The 23,605-nt window shown below is 37.1% G+C and overlaps 1 protein-coding gene across 2 annotated transcripts in view; it reads left to right on the top strand.

Annotated features, from left to right (window-relative positions):
* HLTF (helicase like transcription factor) overlaps positions 1-23,605 on the top strand; it is a 69,186-nt gene that overhangs the window by 27,687 nt on the left and 17,894 nt on the right. The window contains exons 11-17 of one of the 2 annotated variants that reach the window (XM_036850311.1): positions 1,377-1,456; positions 1,542-1,586; positions 2,643-2,729; positions 16,334-16,431; positions 20,382-20,525; positions 21,935-22,073; positions 23,054-23,189. In XM_036850311.1, coding sequence (XP_036706206.1) covers positions 1,377-1,456; positions 1,542-1,586; positions 2,643-2,729; positions 16,334-16,431; positions 20,382-20,525; positions 21,935-22,073; positions 23,054-23,189 — 729 coding nt within the window. Of the gene's footprint in view, positions 1-1,376; positions 1,457-1,541; positions 1,587-2,639; positions 2,730-16,333; positions 16,432-20,381; positions 20,526-21,934; positions 22,074-23,053; positions 23,190-23,605 lie in introns of both variants that reach the window. The other variant, XM_036850310.1, reaches the window with a different exon arrangement.

Raw genomic sequence — 23,605 nt, 5'->3', positions numbered from 1 at the left:
GTGAATTGGTAATTTTTAATAATCACTTATCTTTCTACTATTTTCCTGTTTCACATAGGAAATGAGATCTAGCTCTTGGGTTTTTTGTTTTTGTTAAGACTTTAGAAGAATTTTCTTTATGAATTTGAGGAGTTGAGAACTGATGTATATTTATCGGATGGTTTGACAAAAGCATTCTTTGCTCATCTGAGTTCTTTCTCACTTTACCTTTAGTGGAAATAAGACATGATAAAGTTATTTATGGAGAGTATTATATTAATGTAGACTGGAGGGAGAATTTGAATAACACATAATGCCCCTCTGCTCTCCATTTGAATCTGTTAACTTTATAAATTTTATTTACTCTCTGAGGTAGATCTAAATACTTGGCTTTTGTGTTTTATTGTCCACCATCAATATCTGCAGGCATGACCTCAAATCTGAGTCCCTCTTAGCTATTCCACCAATAGAGATTTCAAAACTGGGGCTTTGTTAATTGTTCTCTATCTTTAGTACCTGTCTGAACTGAGCACAAAACCAGGACTCATCAGTTTCTCTCTCATCTAGATATGAAATCTTATAACTCTGAACTGACCATGAGTGTTGGTAACAGGGCACTGTTAGGTAGCCCAGATCAGATTAAAGGGTGTGGAAATAATGATGATATGGGAAAAACAACCACCAACACACATACTAAAACTAATACATATATACTTACTGTGCAACAGGCACTATTTTAGAGGCTTTGCATGTGGTAACACATTTTATCCTACAAAATGGATTGTATCTTTATTCCTGTTTTCCAAGTGAGGAAACTGAAGCTTAGAAGAATATTAGGTGACTTGCCTAAAGTCACATAGCAAATAAATGGTGGAATGGACATTTGAAATCTAAGCAGTCTCTCTCCAGGGTCCATTGTTCGTAGGCACTTAACCACCATATTGTACTGTTTCTACACAGAATTTATAAAAATTTTCATTGTGAAAGAATTATATTTTTGCCTCTTAGCTGCCTATTTCATTATATTGGAGGGTTATCTTTGATAATCAGAGTCACTTCTTTTTTGTTCTAGTTTTAATATAAGTGTTTGAATTGAATTACCAAATACTGAACAAAGTGTTGAAGGGATTACTATCTTAGAATGGTTTACTTTCTCAAATTTATTTTAATAATAGTGATACTGCATTTTGTATAGTGAATGCTTTTGGCTACGAAAGCAAAATGCTTTCAGCAAATTTGACTTTCATTTGTCAAATAAAAAATTTTTTCCCCTGATATTTTTTCAAAAAATAAACCGGGGCAAGACAAAAAGCATTTGTATTACATTTATTAAACATAAGTTTTTATATCCCGTTTTGTTTTGGATTGATAAAAAATTTGTGTATACTTAATTTTAGGAGAAAAACTGCGGTACAGTACACTGAAAGCAGCGATTCAGAGGAAATTGAAACAGATGAATTGCCACAGAAAATGAAAGGTAATAGAAATGAGTTTGATTTGATAATGTGTCCTGTGTTTTAATTTCCTAGTGTGACCAACGTTATATTTGGTTTTGCTTTTAGGCAAAGTGAAAAATACACAGTCAGAGACTAAAATCAGAGAAAAAGGTATGTATATCTCAATATCCCCCTTTTTTTTTTTTAATATATATATGTATTTATTTGGTTGTGCTGGGTCTTAGTTGTGGCAGGAGGGCTCCTTAGTTGAGGCATGCATGTGGGATGTAGTTCCTTAAGCAGGGATGGAACCTGGGCCTCCTGCATTGGGAGCGTGGAGTCTTAACCACTGCACCACCAGGGAAGTCCCTTTCTCAGTATCCCTAATCTACACTTAAAGATTATTAAAGTAAAACCTCACTGATTTGTATCTGTCTGGCTTGGAATTCTTTAATAATAGGTCATGAACTTGACTGCTTTTTACAGTTGAACTATTTATGCTTATCAAGGGTGTTAAATGAATGAAGCAAATTGAAAGAACAGTTTCAAATTAAAATTTAAGAGAATATATTTAAACCAACTTTAGACAAAACAAAGTACTTTCTACTAATAAAATGACTTCAATAAAACCTTTTTTGTATATGTATAAATTGTAGTTACTAAAGTAGGGTGAGACTGCCTTGTCAATATAGTACTACTATTACTGTTACTTAGCATTATACAGATTTACAAATATTCAGTGAGTATCTTTACTTTTTCCTTTATCTTTAAAACATACAGTTTACTTTGTTTTTCTCTTAATCTGATCGTGTTGTATTCCTAATAAGTTAAGAAATTGTATTGCATTTGGAAAATAACTCATCATCATTGACTGATCTGAAAATTTGGCAGCATCTTCATTAAAAGTTAAACACCTGTTTCATTGAAAAGATTCTCCTTCCACCTGGGAGCTGAATCACTTTGCTGCTTCTACTTTCACATCTCTTCCTCAAGAGAAGCAACAATGAATCATGAATGACTACATTTCTTCTTTGAGCTGGAAAGACAGTGTCAAAAGAGGCAATTTTGGTTACTAGAAATTATTTTATTTTTATTTAATAATATGAGCTCTTAAGAAAGTGTGGAAGTGGTATTATATTTCCTATCCTTAGAAAGTACCTGTACTTAAGTACAGGAGAGAATTAGTTTTCAAATATCTTAATGATTCTGTGGTTTTCACTTCAGCGGGATCATCTAAGGTTAAAGAAGATGCAGAGTTTGCATGTGCACTTACTTCATCTACCCCTGCAACCAAAAAGAAAATGTTGAAAAAGAGTGAGTAAATCTGCTGGGTTTTTACCTTTTGTTTGGTTTGTTTTTTCTGTTTTTCAAAGAAAAAAATTTTAAATGACAAAAGTTATAAAACCATATTACAAGAAGTTAAGAAAGTAGAGAAAAGAAAAAAGACAATCTCATTTTTAAAAGTGCACTTTGATGTATTTTCCTATTCTGTTTTAGTTAGGTTAAAAAATATGATGGGAATAGGTCCCTTACTCATCTGAGTAGCATAGATATTTTTTTCTAATAAAGGCACAGAGCAATTTATGGCTGCTTTAAAACTTAATTTAATTTGGATTAATTAGAATTATTATAAAGATTTAATTTTTGGTATGAGAAAGAATATGCTTTTCAATTAAAAATGTAAGTGATCTTTATTATTACTTCATATTTTGTAATACACAGGGAAATGACACTGCTTAAGAGTCTGAATATTTGAAATGGAAAGAGATTGAACTGTGGTTAAGGTGATCTGGGACAAGTTATTATATTGCTGCACCTTAGTATCCTCTGTTTTACATGTTAGAGATACAGCAGACAAAAGTCTATTTTCACAGAGCTTATGTCTAATGATGGGGGGGGGAATATAAAATAAACAAATAAACACATAATTAAAATCAAAAAAATTTTTTTAATTGAAGTATAGTTGCTGTATAATATTGCCTGTTACAGGTGTACAATATAGTGATTCACAATTTTTAAAGGTAATACTCCACTTACAGTTATTATAAAATATTGGCTGTATTCCTCATGTTGTACAGTATATCCTTGTAGCTTATCTTATACCTAATAGTTTGTACCTCTTACTCCCCTACTCCTACACTGCCCCTTCCCTATTCCTTCTCCCCACTGGTAGCCACTAGTTCTCTACATCTGTGAGTTTGCGTCTTTTTTTCTATATTCACTAGTTTGTTGTATTTTTTAGATTCCACATATAAGTGATATCATATACAGTATTTGTCTTCTCTCTCTGACTTACTTTACTTAGCCTAATGCCTTCCAAGTCCATTTATGATGCTGCAAATGGCAAAATTTTGTTCTTTTTTTTTTTTTTTTTGAAAACAGTTGTTTTATTTGTTTAAAAACATTTTTTTTGGCCACACCACGTGGTTTGTGGGATCATAGCTCCCCAATCAGGGATTGAACCTGGGCCACAGCAGTGAAAGCGCTAAGTCCTAACCACTGGACCGCCAGGGAATTCCCAAAATTTCATTCTTTTTAACAGATAATATTCCATTGTATGTATATGCTACATCTTCTTTATCCATTTGATCTGCTGATGGACACTTAAGTTGCTTCCATATCTTGGCAATTGTGAATAATGCTGCTGTGAACATTGGGGGTGCACGTATTTCTTAGAATTAGCGTTTTTATCTTTTCTGGATGTATACCCAAGAGTGGAATTGCTGGGTCATATGGTAGTTCTATTTTTAGTTTTTTGAGAAACTTCCATACAGTTTTCCACAGTGGCTGCACCAATTTACATTCCCACCAATAGTGTACTAGGGTTCCCTTTTCTCTACATCCTCACCAACATTTGTTATTTGTGTTCTTTTTGATGATAGCCAGGCTGACAAGTGTGAGGTGATATCTCGCGGTTTTGATTTGCATTTCCCTGATGATTGGCGATGTTGAGCATGTTTTCATGTGCCTGTGGCCATCTACATTTCCTTTTTGGAAAAATGTCTATTCAGGTCTTCTGCCCATTTTTTAATCGAGTTGTTTGTGTTTTTGATATTGAGTTGTATGAGCTGTTTATGTATGTTGGATATTAGTCCATAATCAGTCATATCATTTGCAAGTATATTCTCCCATTTAGTAGGTTGTTTTTTTGTTTTGTTGATGGTTTACTTTGCTGTGCAAAAGCTTTTAAGTTTAATTAGGTCCCATTTGTTTATTTTTGCTTTTATTTACTTTAGGAGATGGATCCAAAAAACACTGCTGTGATTTATGTCAAAGAGTGTTCTGCCTGTTTTCCTCTAGGAGTTTCATAGTATCTGGTCTTACATTTAAGTCTTCAGTCTATTTTGAGTTTATTTTTGTATGTGGTGTTAGAGAATGTTTTACTTTTTCATTCTTGAACATGTAGCTGTCCAGTTTTCCCAGCACCACTTATTGAAGAGACTGTCTTTTCTCCATTGTATATTCTTGCCTTTTTTTTATTGTAGATTAATTGATCATAAGTGTGTGGGTTTATTTCTGGGCTTTCTATCCTGTTCCATTGATCTGTGTGTATGTTTTTCTGCCAGTACTATACTATACTTTGATTACTGTAGCTTTGTGGTATAGTCTGAAGTCAGAGAGCATGATTCCTCCAGCTCTGTGAAAATCACTGCTGCTGAACAGAAAACAAGAAAAAATGAAAAGAAATGAGGACACTTTAAGAGACCTCTGGGAAAACACCAAGCACACTAATATTCGCATTATAGGGGTCCCAGAAGGAGACGAGAGAGAGAAAAGGCCTGGGATGTAATAGCTGAAAACTTCCCTAACCTGGGAAAGGAAACAGTCACCCAAATTGAGGAAGCACAGAGAGTCTCATACAGGATGAATCCAAAGAGGGACATGCCAAGACATTTTGTAATTAAAATGGCAAAAATTAAAGGTAAAGAGAGAATATTAAATGCAGCAAGGGAAAAGCAAAAAATAACATACAAGGAGGGACTTGCCTGGTGGCACAGTGGTCAGGACCACTTGCCAATGCAGGAGACACAGGTTCGATCCCTGGTCTGGGAAGATCCCACGTGCTGTGGATCACCTAAGCCCCTGCGCCACAACTACTAAGCCTGCGCTCTAGAGCCCGCGCACCATAACTACTGAAGCCAGTGCACTCTAGAGCCCACGCACCACAGCTGCTGAGCCCATGCACCGCAACTACTAAAGTCCGCGTGCTATAGGGCCCAAGTGCCGAAACTACTCAAGCCCATGTGCCTAGAGCCCGTGCTCTGCAGTAAGGGAAGCCACCACAATGAGAAGCCCGCGCACTGCAACGAAGAGTAGCCCCTGCTTGCTGCAACTAGAGAAAGCCTGCGAGCAGCAACAAAGACCCAACACGGCCAATAACAAAACAAAAAAACATACAAGGGAACTCCCTTAAGGCTATCAGCTGATTTTTCTTTTTAATAAATTTATTTATTTATTTATTTATTTTTGGCTACGTTGGGTCTTCGTTGCTGTGCACAGGCTTTCTCTAGTTGGGGCGAGCAGGGGCTACTCTTCGTTGCGGTTCACGGGCTTCTCATTGCAGTGGCTTCTCTTTGCGGAGCATGGGCTCTAGGTGCGTGTGCTTCAGTAGTTGTGGCACTCGGGCTCAGTAGTTGTGGCTCTTGGGCTCTAGAACACAGGCTCAGTAGTTGCGGTGCATGGGCTTAGTTGCTCCGCAGCATGTGGGATCTTCCCAGACCAGGGCTGGAACCCATGTCGCCTGCATTGGCAGGCAGATTCTTAACCACTGTGCCACCAGGGAAGTCCCTATCAGCTTATTTTTCAGCAGAAACTCTTCAGGCCAGAAGGGAATGGCATGATATATTTAAGTGATGAAAGGGAACAGGCTATAACCAAGAATACTCTACCCAGCAAGAGTCTTCTTTAGATTTGATGGGAGAAGTCAGAAGCTTTACAGACAAAAAAAGTTAAAAGAGTTCAGCACCACCAAATCAGCTTTACAACAATTGTTAAAGGAACTTTTCTAGGCAAAAAAGGAAATGCCACAACTAGAAACAAGAAAATTACAAAATGAAAAAGCTCACCAGTAAAGGCAAACATACAGTAAAGGCAGGAATCATCCTCATACAAAGCTAGTAGAGAGGTTAAAAACAAAAGTAGTAAAATCATCTATCTCCACGATAAGCCGTTAAGGGATACACAAAACGTGTAAAATACGATCTCAAAAACAGTCATCATGAGGGGATTTTTAAAATGCATTTGAAATTAAGAGGTTAGCAGCTTAAAACAATCACGTATATATATAGACTGCTATACAAAACCTCATGGTAACTGCAAACCAAAAATCTGTAAAAGATACACACACAAAAAAGAAAAAGGAGTGCAAACATAACACTAAAGATAGTCATCACATAACAAGAAAAGAAAAGGAGAAAGGGGAAAAAAGACCTACATAAAGAAATCCAAAACAATTAACAAAACGGCAATAAGAAGATATATATCAATAATTACCTTAAATGTAAATGGACTAAATGTTCCAATCAAAACTCATAGAGTGGCTGAATGAGTACAAAAACAAGACCCATGTATATGCTGTCTACAAGAGACTCACTTCAGATATAGGGACACATACTGAAAATTAGGGGATGGGAAAAGGTATTCCATGCTAGTAGAAATCAAAAGCTCAAGTAGCAATATTTATATCGGACAAAATAGACTTTAAAATAAAGATTGTTACAAGAGACAAAGAAGAACACTACATAGTGATTAAGGAATCAATCCAAGAAGAAGGTAAAATAACTGTAAATGTATATGCACCCAACATAGGAGCACCTAAATATTTAAGGTATAATTTTAATTAGGAAGTGCTGTGAAGAAAATAAAGGAGGATAGTGAAATAAAGATTGACTGAAGGTGCCTGTTTAAGAAGGTGATATTTGAGCTAACAAAGAAGGATGAGAAAGAGTTAACTTTGGTATAAAAATCAGACAATTAGGAATAGAAAAAATAGGTTTTAGATTACTATTGACCCTAACTTTAGAAATTTTAAGAAATGTGGGACTTCTCTGGTGGTCCAGTGGTTAAGACTCTGCACTTCCAATGTAGGGGGCATGGGTTCGATCCCAGGTCAGGGAAGTTATGCATGCTGTGTGGTGTGGCCAAAAAAAAAGAAAAAAATTATATATATATATATATACACACACACACACACACACACACACACACACACACACACACATATACATATATGTATATACATATATATGTAAAAGAAAAAGGAAATGTGGAATTTTCAACTGAGATAGAATGAAGTCACAGAAAAAAGTCCCCTTCTGTTGCAGACCCATAGCTGTAATACAAGAGAGTAACTTGAAAAATCATAGCTGTGATAGAACCAAAAAACCATATTTCTGGAAGAGAAGCAGAATAGAAACAAAAATCAGTGAGTGGGGATGGAAGCCATATCTTGTGGTAGATAGTGATTTCTTAACCTTAAGACATAAAAAGTCATAAGGAAAAGATTGATTAAATTATGCTGCATTTTAAATTTCTGTACATCAAAAGGCACCATAAACAAAGTGAAGAATGATAAGGCTTAAGAAAAATTTATGATAAGTGTAACTTAAAAAGGATTAGTATCTGGAATATGTAAAGAACCCTTTACAAATCAACTAGAAAAAGACAGCCCAGGAGACCTTCAAGATGGCAGAGGAGTGAGACGTGGAGATCGCCTTCCTCCCCACAAATACATCAGAAATATATCTACATGTGGAACAACTCCTACAGAACACCTACTGAATGCTGGCAGAAGACCTCAGACTTCCCAAAAGTCAAGAGACTCCCCAGGTACCTGGGTACGGCAAAAGAAAACAGAAAAAACAGAGACAAAAGAATAGGGATGGGACCTGCACCTCAGGGAGGGAGCTGTGAAGGAGGAAAAGTTTCCACACACTAGGAAGCCCCTTCGCGGGCGGAGACGGGGTGGGCAGAGGGGACGCTTCGGAGCCATGGAGGAGAGCGCAGCAACAGGGGGGCGGAGGGCAAAGCAGAGAGATTCCTGCACGGAGGATCGGCGCCGAGCACAACTCACCAGCCCGAGAGGCTTGTCTGCTCACCTGCCAGGGAAGGTGGGGGCTGGGAGCTGAGGCTCAAGCTTCGGAGATCAGATCCCAGGGAGAGGAGAGGGGTTGGCTGCATGAACACAGCCTGAAGGGGGCTAGTGCGCCACAGCTAGCTGGGAGGGAGTCCGGGAAAAAGTCTGGAGCTGTCTAAGAGGCAAGAGACCATTGTTTTGGGGTGCGCGAGGAGAGGGGATTCAGAGTACCACGTAAACAAGCTCCAGAGACGGTCGCTAGCCGCGGCTATCAGCCTGGACACCAGAGACGGGCATGAAACGCTAAGGCTGCTGCTGCCGCCACCAAGAAGCCTGTGTGCGAGCACAGGTCACTATCCACACCGCCCCTCCCGGGAGCCTGTGCAGCCCGCCACTGCCAGGGTCCCGTGATCCAGGGACAACTTCCCCGGGAGAACGCACGGCGCGCCTCAGGCTGTTGCAACGTCACGCCGGCCTCTGCCACCACAGGCTCGCCCCGCATCTGTACCCCTCCCTCCCCCCGGCCTGAGTGAGCCAGAGCCCCCTAATCAGCTGCTTCTTTAACCCCGTCCTGTCTGAGTGAAGAACAGACGCCCTCAGGAGACCTACACACAGAGGCGGGGCCAAATCCAAAGCTGAACCCTGGGAGCTGTGCAAACAAAGAAGAGAAAGGGAAATCTCTCCCAGCAGCCTCAGGAGCAGCGGATTAAATCTCCACAGTCACCTTGATGGACCCTGCATCTGTGGAATACCTGAATAGACAACGAGTCATCCCAAAATTGAGGCAGTGGACTTTGGGAGCAACGATAATATATGTTTTTCCTTTTTCTCTTTTTGTGAGTGTGTATGTGTATGCCTCTTTCTGTGATTTTGTCTGTATAGCTTTGCTTTTACCATTTGTCCTAGGGTTCTCTCTGTCTGTTTTTTGTTTGTTTCTTTTGTTTTTATTTATTTATATTTTTAATAATTATTTTTTATTTTAATAACTTTATTTTATTTTATATTATTTTTTTCTTTCTTTCTTTTTTTCCCCCTTTGCTTCTGAGCCGTGTGGCTGACAGGGTCTTGGTGCTCTGGCCAGGTGTCAGGCCTGTGCCTCTGAGGAGAGAGAGCCGAGTTCAGGACATTCGTCCACCAGAGACCCTACGGCTCCACGTAATATCAAACGGCAAAAGCTCTCCCAGAGATCTCCATCTCAAAGCTAAGACCTAGCTCCACTCAACAACCAGCAAGCTACAGTGCTGGACACCCCATGCCAAACAACTAGCAAGACAGGAACACAATCCCACCCATTAGCAGAGAGGCTGCCTAAAATCATAAGGTCACAGACACCCCAAAACACACCACCAGACGTGGTCCTGCCCACCAGAAAGACAAGATCCAGCCTCATTCACCAGAACACAAGCACCAGTCCCCTCCACCAGGAAGTCTACACAACCCAGTGAACCAACCTTAGCCACTGGGGACACACACCAAAAACAACGGGAACTACGAACCTGCAGCCTGCGAAAAGCAGACTCCAAACACAGTAAGTTAAGGAAAATGAGAAGACAGAGAACACACAGCAGATGAAGAAGCAAGGTAAAAACCCACCAGACCAAACAAATGAAGAGGAAATAGGCAGTCTACCTGAAAAAGAATTCAGAGTAATGATAGTAAAGATGATCCAGAATCTTGGAACTAGAATGGAGAAAATACAAGAAACGTTTAACAAGGACCTAGAAGAACTAAAGAGCAAACAAACAATGATGAACAACACAATAAATGAAATTAAAAATTCTCTAGAAGGGATCAATAGCAGAATAACTGAGGCAGAAGAATGGATAAGTGACCTGGAAGATAAAATAGTGGAAATAACTACCACAGAGCAGAATAAAGAAAAAAGAACTGAGGACAGTCTCAGTGACCTCTGGGACAACATTAAATGTACCAACATTCGAATTATAGGGGTCTAGAAAAAGAACAGAAAAAGAAAGGAACTGAGAAAATATTTGAAGAGATTATAGTTGAAAACTTCCGTAATATGGGAGAGGAAATAGTTAATCAAGTCCAGGAAGCACAGAGGGTCCCATACAGGATAAATTCAAGGAGAAACATGCCTTAAGACACATATTAATCACATATAATAAGACACATATATGTTAAGACATATATTAAGACACATATTAATCAAACTATCAAAGATTAAATACAAAGAAAAAATATTAAAAGCAAGGGAAAAACAACAAATAACATACAAGGGAATCCCCATAAGATTAACAGCTGATCTTTCAGCAGAAACACTGCAAGCCAGAAGGGAGTGGCAGGACATATTTAAAGTGATGAAAGGGAAAAATCTACAACCAAAATTACTCTCCCCAGCAAGGATCTCATTCAGATTCAATGGAGAAATTAAAACTTTTACAGACAAGCAAAAGCTAAGAGAATTCAGCACCAGCAAACCAGCTTTACAACAAATGCTAAAGGAATTTCTCTAGGCAGAGAACACAAGAGAAGGAAAAGACCTATGATAACAAACCCAAAACAATTAAGAAAATGGTAATAGGAACATACATATCAATAATTACCTTAAATATAAATGGATTAATGCTCCAACCAAAAGACATAGACTGGCTGAATGGTTACAAAAACGAGACCCGTATATATGCTGTCTACAAGAGACCCACTTCAGACCTAGGGAAACATACAGACTGAAAGTGAGGGAATGGAAAAAGATATTCCACGCAAATGGAAATCAAAGCTGGAGTAGCAATTCTCATATCAGGCAAAATAGACTTTAAACTAAAGACTATTACAAGAGACAAAGAAGGACACTACATAATGATCAAGGGATCAATCCAAGAAGAAGATATAACAATTGTAAATATTTATGCACCCAGCATAGGAGCACCTCAATACATAAGGCAAATGCTAACAGCCATAAAAGGGGAAATCGACAGTAACACAATCATAGTAGGGAACTTTAACACCCCACTTTCACCAATGGACAGATCATCCAAAATGAAAATAAATAAGGAAACACAAGCATTAAAGGACACATTAAAGAAGATGGACTTAATTGATATTTATAGGACATTCCACCCAAAAACAACAGAATACACTTTCTTCTCAAGTGCTCATGGAACATTCTCCAGGATAGATCATATCTTGGGTCACAAATCAAGCCTTGGTAAATTTAAGAAAATTGAAATCGTATCAAGTATCTTTTCCGACCACAATGCTATGAGACTAGATATCAATTACAGGAAAGAATCTGTAAAAACTACAAACACGTGGAGGCTAAACAGTACACTACTTAATAACCAAGAGATCACTGAAGAAATCAAAAAATACCTAGAGACAAATGACAATGAAAACATGATGACCCAAAACATACGGGTTACAGCAAAAGCAGTTCTAAGAGGGAAGTTTATAGCAATACAGTCCTACCTCAAGAAACAAGAAACATCTCAAATAAACAACCTAACCTTCCACCTAAAGCAATTAGAGAAAGAAGAACAAAACCCCCTAAATTTAGCAGAAGGAAAGAAATCATAAAGATCAGGTCAAAAATAAATGAAAAACAAAGAAAACAATAGCAAAGATCAATAAAACTAAAAGCTGGTTCTTTGAGAAGATAAATAAAATTGATAAACCATTAGCCAGATTCATCAAGACAAAAAGGGAGAAGACTCAAATCAATAGAATTAGAAATGAAAAAGGAGAAGTAACAACTGACACTGCAGAAATACAAAGGATCATGAGAGATTACTACAAGCAACTATATGCGAATAAAATGGACAACCTGGAAGAAATGGACACATTCTTAGAAAAGCACAACCTTCTGAGACTGAAGAAATAGAAAATATAAACAGACCAATCACAAGCACTGAAATTGAGACCGTGATTAAAAATCTTCCAGCAAACAAAAGCCCAGGACAGGATGGCTTCACAGACAAGTTCTATCAGACATTTAGAGAAAAGCTAACACCTGTCCTTCTCAAACTCTTCCAAAATATAGCAGAGGGAGGAACACTCCCTAAGTCATTCTCCGAGACCACCATCACCCTGATACCAAAACCAGACAAAGTTGTCACAAGGAAAGAAAACTACAGGCCAATATCACTGATGAAGATACATGCAAAATCCTCAACAAAATACTAGCAAACAGAATCCAACAGCATATTAAAAGGATCATACACCATGATCAAGTGGGGTTTATTCCAGGAATGCAAGGATTCTTCAATATATGCAAATCAATCAATGTGATACCTATATTAACAAAGTGAAGGAGAAGAACCTTATGATCATCTTAATAGATGCAGAAAAAGCTTTTGACAAAATTCAACACCCATTTATTATAAAAGTCCTCCAGAAAGTAGGCATAGAGGGGACTTATCTCAACATAATAAAGCCCATGTATGACACACTGACAGTCAACATCGTTCTCAATGGTGAATAACTGAAACCATTTCCACTAAGATCAGGAAGAAGACAAGGTTGCCCACTCTCACCACTATTATTCAACATAGTTTTGGAAGTTTTAGCCACAGCAATCAGAGAAGAAAAAGAAATAAAAGGAATGCAAATCAGAAAAGAAGTAAAGCTGTCACTGTTTGCAGATGACATGATACTATACATAGAGAATCCTAAAGACGCTACCAGAAAACTACTAGAGCTAATCAATGAATTTGGTAAATAGGAGGATACAAAATTAATGCACAGAAATCTCTTGCATTCCTATATACCAATGATGAAAAATCTGAAAGAGAAATTAAGGAAACACTCCCGTTTACCGTTGCAACAAAAAGAATAAAATACCTAGGAATAAACCTACCTAAGGAGACAAAACACCTATATGGAGAAAACTATAAGACACTGATGAAGGAAATAAAAGGTGATACAAACAGATGGAGAGATATACCATGTTCTTGGATTGGAAGAATCAACATTGTGAAAATGACTATACTACCCAAAGCAATCTACAGATTCAATGCAATCCCTATCACACTACCAATGGAACTTTTCACAGAACTAGAGCAAAAACTTTCACAATTTGTATGGAAACACAAAAGACCCCGAATAGGCAAAGCAATCTTGAGAAAGAAAAACGGAGCTGGAGGAATCAGGCTCTCTGACTTCAGAGTATACTACAAAGCTACAGTAATCAAGACAGTATGGTACTGGCACAAAAACAGAAATATAGATCAATGGAACAGGATAGAAAGCCTAAGAGTTAAACCCACGCATATATGGTCACCTTATTTTTGATGAAGGAGGCAAGAATATACAATGGAAAAAAGACAACCTCTTCAATAAGTGGTGCTGGGAAAACTGGACAGCTACATGGAAAACAATGAAATCAGAACACTCCCTAACACCATACACAGAATAAACTCAAAATGGATTAAAGACCTAAATGTAAGGCCAGACACTATAAAACTCTTAGAGGAAAACATAGGCAGAACACTCTATGACATAAATCACAGCAAGATTCTTTTTGACCCACCACCTAGAGAAATGGAAATAAAAACAAAAAGAAACAAATGGGACCTAATGAAACTTAAAATCTTTTGCACAGCAAAGGAAACCATAAACAAGATGAAAAGACAATCCTCAGAATGGGAGAAAATAATTAGTCCTTTGTCAGTTGCTTCATTTGCAACTGACAAAGGACTAATCTCCAAAATTTACAAGCAGCTCATGCAGCTCAACATGAAAAAGCAAACAACCCAATCCAAAAATGGGCAGAAGACCTAAACAGACATTTCTCCAAAGAAGATATACAGACAGCCTACAAACACATGAAAGAATGCTCAACATCACTAATCATTAGAGAAATGCAAATCAAAACTACAGTGAGGTATCACCTCACACCAGTCAGAATGGCCATCATCAAAAAATCTATAAACAAAAAATGCTGGAGAGGGTGTGGAGAAAAGGGAACCCTCTTGCACTGTTGCTGGGAATGTAAATTGATACAGCCATTATGGAGAACAGTATGGAGGTTCCTTAAAAAACTAAAAATAGAGCTACCATACGACCCAGCATTCCCAGTACTGGGCATATACTCTGAGAAAACTATAATTCAAAAAGAGTCATGTACCACAATGTTCATTGCAGCTCTGTTTACAGTAGCCAGGACATGGAAGCAAGCTAAGTGTCCATCGACAGATGAATGGGTAACGAAGATGTGGCACATATATACAATGAAATATTACTCAGCCATAAAAAGAAACGAAATTGAGTTATTTGTAGTGAGGTGGATGGAGTTAGAGTCTGTCATACAGAGTGAAGTAAGTCAGAAAGAGAAAAACAAATACCATATGCTAACACATATATATGGAATATAAAAAAAATGGTTATGAAGAACCTAGGGGCAGGAGAGGAATAATGACACAGATGTAGAGAATGGACTTGAGGACACGGGGAGGGGGAAGGGTAAGCTGGGACGAAGTGAGAGAGTGGCGTGGACTAATATATACTACCAAATGTAAAATAGATAGCTAGTGGGAAGCAGCCACATGGCACAGGGAGATCAGCTCGGTGCTTTGTGACCACCTAGAGGGGTGGGATAGGGAGGGTGGGAGGGAGACACAAGAGCGAGGAAATATGGGGATATATGTATATGTATAGCTGATTCACTTTGTTATAAAGCAGAAACTAACACACCATTGTAAAGCAATTATACTCCAATAAAGATTTTTTTTAAAAAATTTTAAAAAAGAAAAAAGACAGCCCAATAGGGGAATAGACACTAAGAATATAAATGTACAGTACATGGAAAGAAAAGCTAAATAACCAATAAACATAGGAAAAGATAGGCAGACTGAATCATAGGGTAAATGCACATTAAAGGATCAGTGAAATTGTGTCTCATCCATCATATTTACAAATATTTAAAAATCTCAGGGAATCCCTTGGTGGTCCAGTGGTTAGGACTTTGTGCTCTCACTGCCAAGGGCCCAGGTTCAATCCCTGGTCTGGGAACTAAGATACCACAAGCTGCGTGGTGCAGCCAAAAAAAAATATCTCACAGTGTCAAGTATAGGCAAGTTGTGTAGCAACAGGAATGCACAGTGGATGGAAGTGTAAATTACCATGGAGAGCAAGTAGGCCAAATATAATGAAGCCCAAAGATACATGAGCTAGAACTGTCTTGATATCTGCTAGGAGATATGAAAAAATAGTTTTCATTACCACATTATTTTAGTGAAATATTGGAAATAATGTAAGTACTGTCCAATAGAGGAATGGAAAATAAAATTGTAGTGTGTCCTTCCATAGAGTGAGTGTCCTCACAATATGGCAGGTGGCCTTCCCCCAGAGGGGGTGATCAGAGAGGGAAGCCAACTAGAGAGAGGTAGAGAGCAGCTGAGACAGAAGCTGTATCTTTTATAACTTTTATAATCTCGGAAGTTATAACTATCATTTCTATTGAGTGTGGGAGGGACTACACAAGGTTGTGACTGTCAGGAAGTAGATATCATTGGGGCCCATCTTGGAGTCTGGCTACCATATTAACTGTAATACAAATTCAGAAAACTGCATAAAACAAATGTTAACTTTAATAACTATGAATAACCTAACGAGTATTAGGAGATATTCCAAACTTCCTCTCTATGCCCCTTCCCAGTCACAGTCCTCTGCCTTCCCCCATAAATAATCACTCTCTGGATTTTCAGTTGTGTGAAGTGGCAGGGTAATATCTAGTTCCTCTTACTTCATTATGACTAGAAACAGAAGTCCTTCATTTTAATTCTTCCTCATTTCTCTTCATAGAGGCACATTTTTGTCATATCTGTATTGACTTTGTGTATGTTTGAGGAAAAAAGAAACAGCTGAAGTATGTGTCTTCTTTCAGGAGCATCTGCAGTGGAGAGTTCAAAGAAAACTGATACTGAAGAGAGACCAAGAACAACACTGATCATCTGTCCACTTTCTGTGTTAAGCAACTGGATTGTAAGTCTTCACAGCCCTTTAAAAACATGTAATTTATATTTGTCTGACACTATTAAAAAGAGTCTTTCATTGCAAGAAATATGCTTGGTCAGCACTTTATATTTAAATTGAAGTAATTGTTAAGTGAATTGGGATTATATTTGCTGAATTGAAGTAATTTTTCTTTGAAAATTTATAGTAGAGAAAGAAACATTGTCAGTTGCTGTCATAAGATTTGGCTTGTACTTCTGCCTCTTCCATTTCTGTCCCCCAAAGTGTATAATTTAAGAATACACCTTATTTATGAACTGTTGGAACCTCTTTTTTAAGAACATCACTAATGGTAACTTTTGTTTTTATAACAGCTTATAACATTTAGTGAGCTCCTATGTGCTCAGTTTTTCCCTAAGCTCTTTTCATAGATTTTCTCATTTAATCTTCACAACTATTATTCTCATTTTCCAGGTGACCAAATTGAAACACAGAGAAATTAAGTAACTTGCCTAAGGTCATCCAGCCAATAATTGATGGAGCTGAGATATAGTCTCCAACATTCTGACTCTAGAGCCTATGCTTTTAAGGCTACCACCAGAAAATATTGTCTTTTTTTTTTTTTTCTTCTTCCTCCAGATTGCTTTTCTGTTCTAAAACATTGCATTGGAATGGAACCTCTTTATGTGTTATGTGTAGGAGCAGCTTGGTTCTATTTCCTTTCCAGTTTGAGCTTCAAGCTGCATGTTATAATGAAATAATGACTCTATTGGAAGCATTGTGAACATAAAGACCACTGGATGTGAACTTCCATTCTTGCCATCTCCAAGGTTATCTGCATCTCTCCTGGCCTTTCCTCCTCTAATCTCAGAGGTGGAAGAGGTCCTACTCTTTGTAAGAGCAATACCTTAGTCTATACATTAGATTCCTTCTCTTTCTGCCTTTTCATTTTGTATGTTATTTTTCCCCTTGCCTGGTTATTCAGTCTCTCTCCACTGGCTCTTTCATGAAACATACTCAGATCTTTTACACTTTTAAATACTTTCTCTTTATTATGTCTCACCTTTAAGTTGCTACTCTTCTTGCATTCACTGTCATAACTCTTGGGGTTCAATTTCCACTTTATGCTTTTTTTTTCTAACTCCTTAGCTCATTGTAACTTGCCTTCTGCCACCAGTTCTCTAAATTTCCTTGGAAAAAATTAGTAGTTATTGTCTAATTGTCAAATTCTGTGACCTCTTTCATATCTTCTTGACTTTTATGTAGCTTTGCCTTCTTTGGCTTTTATCTTCTTATTATAAGTTTTTGGTGTTATTTATTATTTTTTTTAATTACACTGTCTTCTCATTAGTGTCATTTTTCCTCTTAGGACCAGGATGAGTTTTAGTTCTCTTTTGCTCTTTTTTTTTTTTATTCCAACAAAGCTATGCTATTTCTTTTGATGTGTGGTCCATTGCTGGAAAGACAGTACATGGGTACTTGAATAGCAGTTTCAGGGTGAGGTTTACAAGTATTAATGGAGGTATAAACAAAAGAACAGTGATTTTTTAACTGCTTGGGGCCATGGATATGTATTTTTAAGATCGGTAATTAGTATTTCATTATAATTTTATATTTGGAAAAAAACCAAAAGTTTAGTATATAAACTTAAGAAAGGAAACCTTGGCAAAATCATGCCTACTGAGGTTATGGAAAAACTGACTTTTAAAGGAATGAGTGATGGTTGAGCATATAGGGGTAAGAATTAGAATTTTGCAATCTCTCGACAAGCTGCTCTCTTCCAAGCCCCCCGGTAACATAACCTAGCACCGTAATAAACAAGCTAGAAGTGCCTTTTCTTCCCTTCTTTGTCTTCAAACATGGGAAAGAATCCAGTTAAAGGAGGAAGATACCAATCCCACTTACACCGCATAATTTTTCTGGATATTTGGACAGATTATTCATCCTCCCAATGGAAAATTAAATAATAATACCTATTTCATTCTCACAGACACACACACACGCAACCAGCACAGTGACTAGAAACTCAACACTATAGTTCTCTTTCTCCAAAAGAGTTAATTTTCTTTTATGTCAAGTCTGATCTTTCCACAAATATTCTCTCTTTCATTTCAAGGTAACCTGTTGATTCAGTTTTTTCATACTGTTCTCTTTCTCCTTTCGTTTTCCACCAGATTTCTTGAAAAATTCTCTGCATTTTCACCTTTACTCTTTCATGTTTTATCCTCTTTTCTGTATTTTTGCGTTTATTGTTTCAGATTTCATTCTCTCTTTAGCCCACGGTAAGTCTGGTTTTTGCTCCCACCCTCCACAGAAACTCTTTTTGAAGGCCTTCAGAGACTTCATTGTTGCCATGTCCAGTGAGTTCCCTTTTTCTTTTCCTCTGCCCTGACTTTGTTTCCCTTTTATTACTTTTTGTTATGTGTTATTTTGTAAATCTTTTATCCTTTTGGTAAAGAGAGGGAATGAACATAAATTACAAATTAAAAAATTGATCTTGTATTCATTCTTGAAACTTTGATATTCTTTGGTCCCCTGCCCAAGATTTTGTTTGCTATCCCAATTTTCTGACCACTGTTTTCTCTACCTCTTCCTTCCATGCTTCCTATGTAGTCTGCCTTTTTTTCACTTAAAGCTTTTTTTTTTTTTTGTATTATGAAAATTTGTAATGAGATCTCCATTAGTCATCTAGATTCAAGAATCAAAAGTTTACCACATTTGCTTTATTATTTTCTTTGCTGGAATATTTAAAATCATATCTCAGATGTCATGTCTTATCTCCCAATAGAAGCATAAGCTGTGCTTTTTAAATATTGCTCCCTGCAGGCTTTTCCCCTAACTGGTTTCCTCATTGTATTTGTTCTCCTTAGAAAATCTTATTCATTCCTGCAGCTTCATGTACTGTCTACTGATAACTTTAAAGTCTGTATCTACACCTGCATTACAGGCCAGTATTTAAATTTTTGTAGTATATTTCTCCAGTCAGATGTTCTATGGTGACCAAAAATTTTAAATGTCTAAAATAATAATACTCATTATCTCTTTCTCATCTTTATGCCTGCTTTCCCTTCTTTTTTTAAACTTCTCTGTATCTTTATCACACAGTTCTTCTGGTAGTTATTTTAAGTATCAGAGTCTTCTTTTGTCTTCTCCCTTTTCTTCATATCCCATATTTAATTAGTTCTCAAGTCCCATCAGTCACTGTCTTTCACACCAGTCCTTTCCATTCTGTTCTTACTTTTGCCAGTCTTGTATAGGTCTTCATCATCTTTACCATTTTTCATCTAATAGTTTCCCAGCTGTGTCTCCTTAGTACCTTCTGTCTCTTTCTAATCTTTTTTTTTTTTTTCCTGCTCAGAATCTCCCAGATCTACTGTTTTCTTGAGTTAAAAAAACCAAAGCAGACAAAAAATTCTCAAGTTTTTAAAACTGATCATGTTGTCAAGGAGGACAGGGACCAGGTCTTATTTTTCTCGTTAGCTGTACCACCTTTCTGGTTGATACCTGGCAAACAGTAGGCCTATAATAAATGAACGAAAGTAGATACTGTGCTTGAATCTCTACCTACATTCATGAAAATATTGCCTACTGTTCTTTCAGTGTTTAATTTTGATAATATTAAGTCACTAAATGGAAGCATTCAAGACCCTTTTTGTAAAATACTAAATTAAAAAAAACTTACTGTTTTAAAAAAGCTTGGTTGCTTTTTCCTTCTAAAAATGAAGCAGCTGCCCACTGGTAGGGACAGGCAAAATTTATATAATGTATTATTATTGTATATATGTCAGTTTCCCTGGCAATAAAATAACTAGTATTGTTATTATCATTGTTGTGGTTTTAGTTTAGATTGCATGAAACTTGTTTTTATGCAATTTTAGTAGTTTGATTTGTGACACTACTGCCAAGACAGTACATTTTATACACATATTGAACCTGACACTAACCTACTTATTATTAAAATATTTCTAATTTTCTTTTAGGACCAGTTTGGACAACATATAAAATCAGATGTGCACTTGAATTTTTATGTTTATTATGGTCCTGATCGTGTTAGAGACCCAGCCTTGCTTTCGAAACAGGATATTATTTTGACTACATATAATATTTTAACTCATGACTATGGAGTAAGTATGTTGACACCCAGAGATTTTCGGAAGTTGAATTTAAGTAATTGCTTCAGGTTTCTAAAGTGTTCTAAAATTCAGGCTTTATACTCTTCCCTTAATATATAGGAAGTAAATAGGAAATTTTTTTAAATAAAATATATTATTAAAATTAATTTTACCTATATCTTGTCACTTTTTAAAGTGTGGCTACTGGAAAATTTAATATGACATCCGTGGCTTGCATGACATTCCTATTCGACAGTGCTGCTCTAGACCCTTTTTCCAGAAGCATTCATGTGCATACATATCCACATAATTTTGTATATAATTTCAGGAACTGGTAGGAGTGCCTTAAATCCCATCCATGGGTTCTAGCCCCAAATTAAGGATCTCTAAATCAGGAGTTTCACAGGTTTCTTCAGGTGCGGCATTTACCACACTATCTGCACAGATTTACCACACTGTACAGATGGGGAAACTTGAGCATCAGGCTGTCCTCCCAGCCCAGCAGCTGAGCCCAGGGACCCCGTCTGCTGGGCTGTGGGGCTGCCTGGCCCTCCTGTACTGGTGTGGAGGGCTGGCACTGGGGGTCACCTCTTGGAGGGTGATGCTGCAGCTCTGCCTCTCTAGTCCCCCCAAGAGGAAATTGTTTTTTAATATATTGCCAAAAAAAAAAAAAAAAAGAACAAGGTTCAACTTCCTTTAGATAATAATTTAGGAATATTTTATATTTAGAACACTTAAATTTTAAAATCTGAATTGTAATTAAGTGTATATAGCAATTTGCAAATGAATTCTTACTTTTTCTGATATTCTAGAATATTGTTTTCTGTCATAGTGATTTGATAATTGTTTATCTCAATTTAAAAATAAGCTTTTTTGTATCTGAAATTTGTTTCTCAGTTCATTTAGAATTCTAATTGTTGTTTGCCTATAATTCCAGTTGTTAAGTTAAAATGTTTCCCAAAATACTTTACTATAAAAATTTTAGTCTTTAGGTAAGAACATTAACTTTTACATAAAAGTAATTATGTTATATTCAAATAATTCTTTTTACTGACGATTTTTATATCATCATATGTTTGAATCTGAGGCAGAATAAGAATAGCTCAGTGTTTTGGACCAAGGTCTCATCAGAGAGCTAGATTACCTGGGTTTGAATGCTAGCTCTGCACTTCATAGCTGTGGTACTTTGAGCAACATACGTCACACCTTGGTGCTTCAATTTTCTCATCTGTAAAATAGGAGTAATAATACTTCTTAAGTTTGTGAACATTTAATAATTTAATATATGTAGTGCTTAAAGCAGTACCTACCACATAGTAAGTGATGATATTAAAGAATAACAACTCATATTACTTATCAAATTACATAAAGTATTATTTTACTTTCCTGTGTTTTTAATTCATATGAAACATTTATTTCAGACGAAAGCCGATAGTCCGCTACATAGCATAAGGTGGCTAAGAGTGATCCTGGACGAAGGACATGCCATACGAAATCCAAATGCTCAGCAGACAAAAGCTGTACTTGATTTAGAAGCAGAAAGAAGATGGGTATTGACAGGTAATGATAGCATATACTTTAAAAAAAATGAATTCCCAAATATGTATGGTTAAGTAAGTTATGAGGTAACTTTGTAAACTTCAAGTGGATATAAAGTCTCTCCCAAAAATCAATTATAGAAATCATTTAATAAAACATTTTGACTTTTTTTTATAGCTGCCCATGATATAGCAACATTTGAATTATAGTTCATTTATGGAACAGTCACTAGACTTATTTTTGAACTTTGGAACTCTAGACACTTTAATCCTCCAATTAGAATCTTGATTTCTCTACTTCCCATCATGGAGTTTGTTTGCTACTCATGAACCTGTACTGGAAGATGGGGACGAGAATATAAACTCAAATTAGTTTTTTTCTTCTTGCTAGTGCTGCTGATTTAAAAATCAAATAAGCAAATGTTCTTGATAAGGAGAAAGTTGAGTTTACGGGGTCTGTGGTCTTTTTGTTAGTATGGCAAGTGAGAGCTAAAAATCAGAGCCAGACTGTATTTTGAGATTGTGTATATGTTTAACAAAGGATTATAGTCACAGCTTAATAGTTAGTGGGTCTGCTTAGAACGAAGTGCCCATTTTCTTTTTTTATTTTATTTATTTATTTATTTATTTATTTATTTTTGGCTGTGTTGGGTCTTCGTTTCTGTGCGAGGGCTTTCTCCAGTTGCGGCAAGCGGGGGCCGCTCTTCATCGCGGTGCGCGGGCCTCTCACTATCGTGACCTCTCTTGTTGCGGAGCACAGGCTCCACACGCACAGGCTCGGTAGTTGTGGCTCATGGGCCTAGTTGCTCCGCGGCATGTGGGATCCTCCCAGACCAGGGCTGGAACCCGTGTCCCCTGCATCGGCAGGCAGATTCTCAACCACTGTGCCACCAGGGAAGCCCTAGTGCCCATTTTCAAGTGTTGTCTCCGTTGATCGGGCTGGTGGATATTTTGATTGTGTACTCTGGCTATAGAGTTATAACAGTTTTCTGTTCTTTTTAGGCACTCCAATTCAGAATTCTTTAAAGGACTTGTGGTCTCTTCTTTCCTTCTTAAAACTTAAACCATTTCTTGATAGAGAATGGTGGCATAGAACAATACAGCGTCCTGTCACAATGGGAGATGAAGGAGGACTTAGGTAAGTAATTTCAGGACAACTGATTAATATTAGCTACAAATAATTATTAGCAGCTTGAAGCAGTTGCCACTTTCATTACTATTTTAACCTGACTGTTGGCTTTCCTCTCCAAAAAGCGTTTACAGCTTAATGTCTTTGACTCTCAAAAATCTGATGATTCTTGTTTGGGGGATAAAAATTTCTACCTACCACTAAAAGGTTAACCCTCCTTTCCCCTGATTTTAGTCAAAACTGTGAAGGAAGGCAGAGCTATATGGTCTTTGTGTGTTGCTCTTACCCTCAAAACCACCATTAATAAATTAAGCAGTGACAGGAAAAACATTATATGCTCAGAGAATCCAATATGCACTAAATTTTCATAACTTATCTTGTATAGCAGTGGTCCCCAACCTTTTTGGCACCAGGGACCAGTTTCA

This window comes from Balaenoptera musculus, chromosome 4, assembly GCF_009873245.2.
Source record: "Balaenoptera musculus isolate JJ_BM4_2016_0621 chromosome 4, mBalMus1.pri.v3, whole genome shotgun sequence".
NCBI classification, from domain to species: Eukaryota; Metazoa; Chordata; class Mammalia; order Artiodactyla; family Balaenopteridae; genus Balaenoptera; species Balaenoptera musculus.
This window is presented reverse-complemented; position numbering and strand designations above follow the sequence as displayed.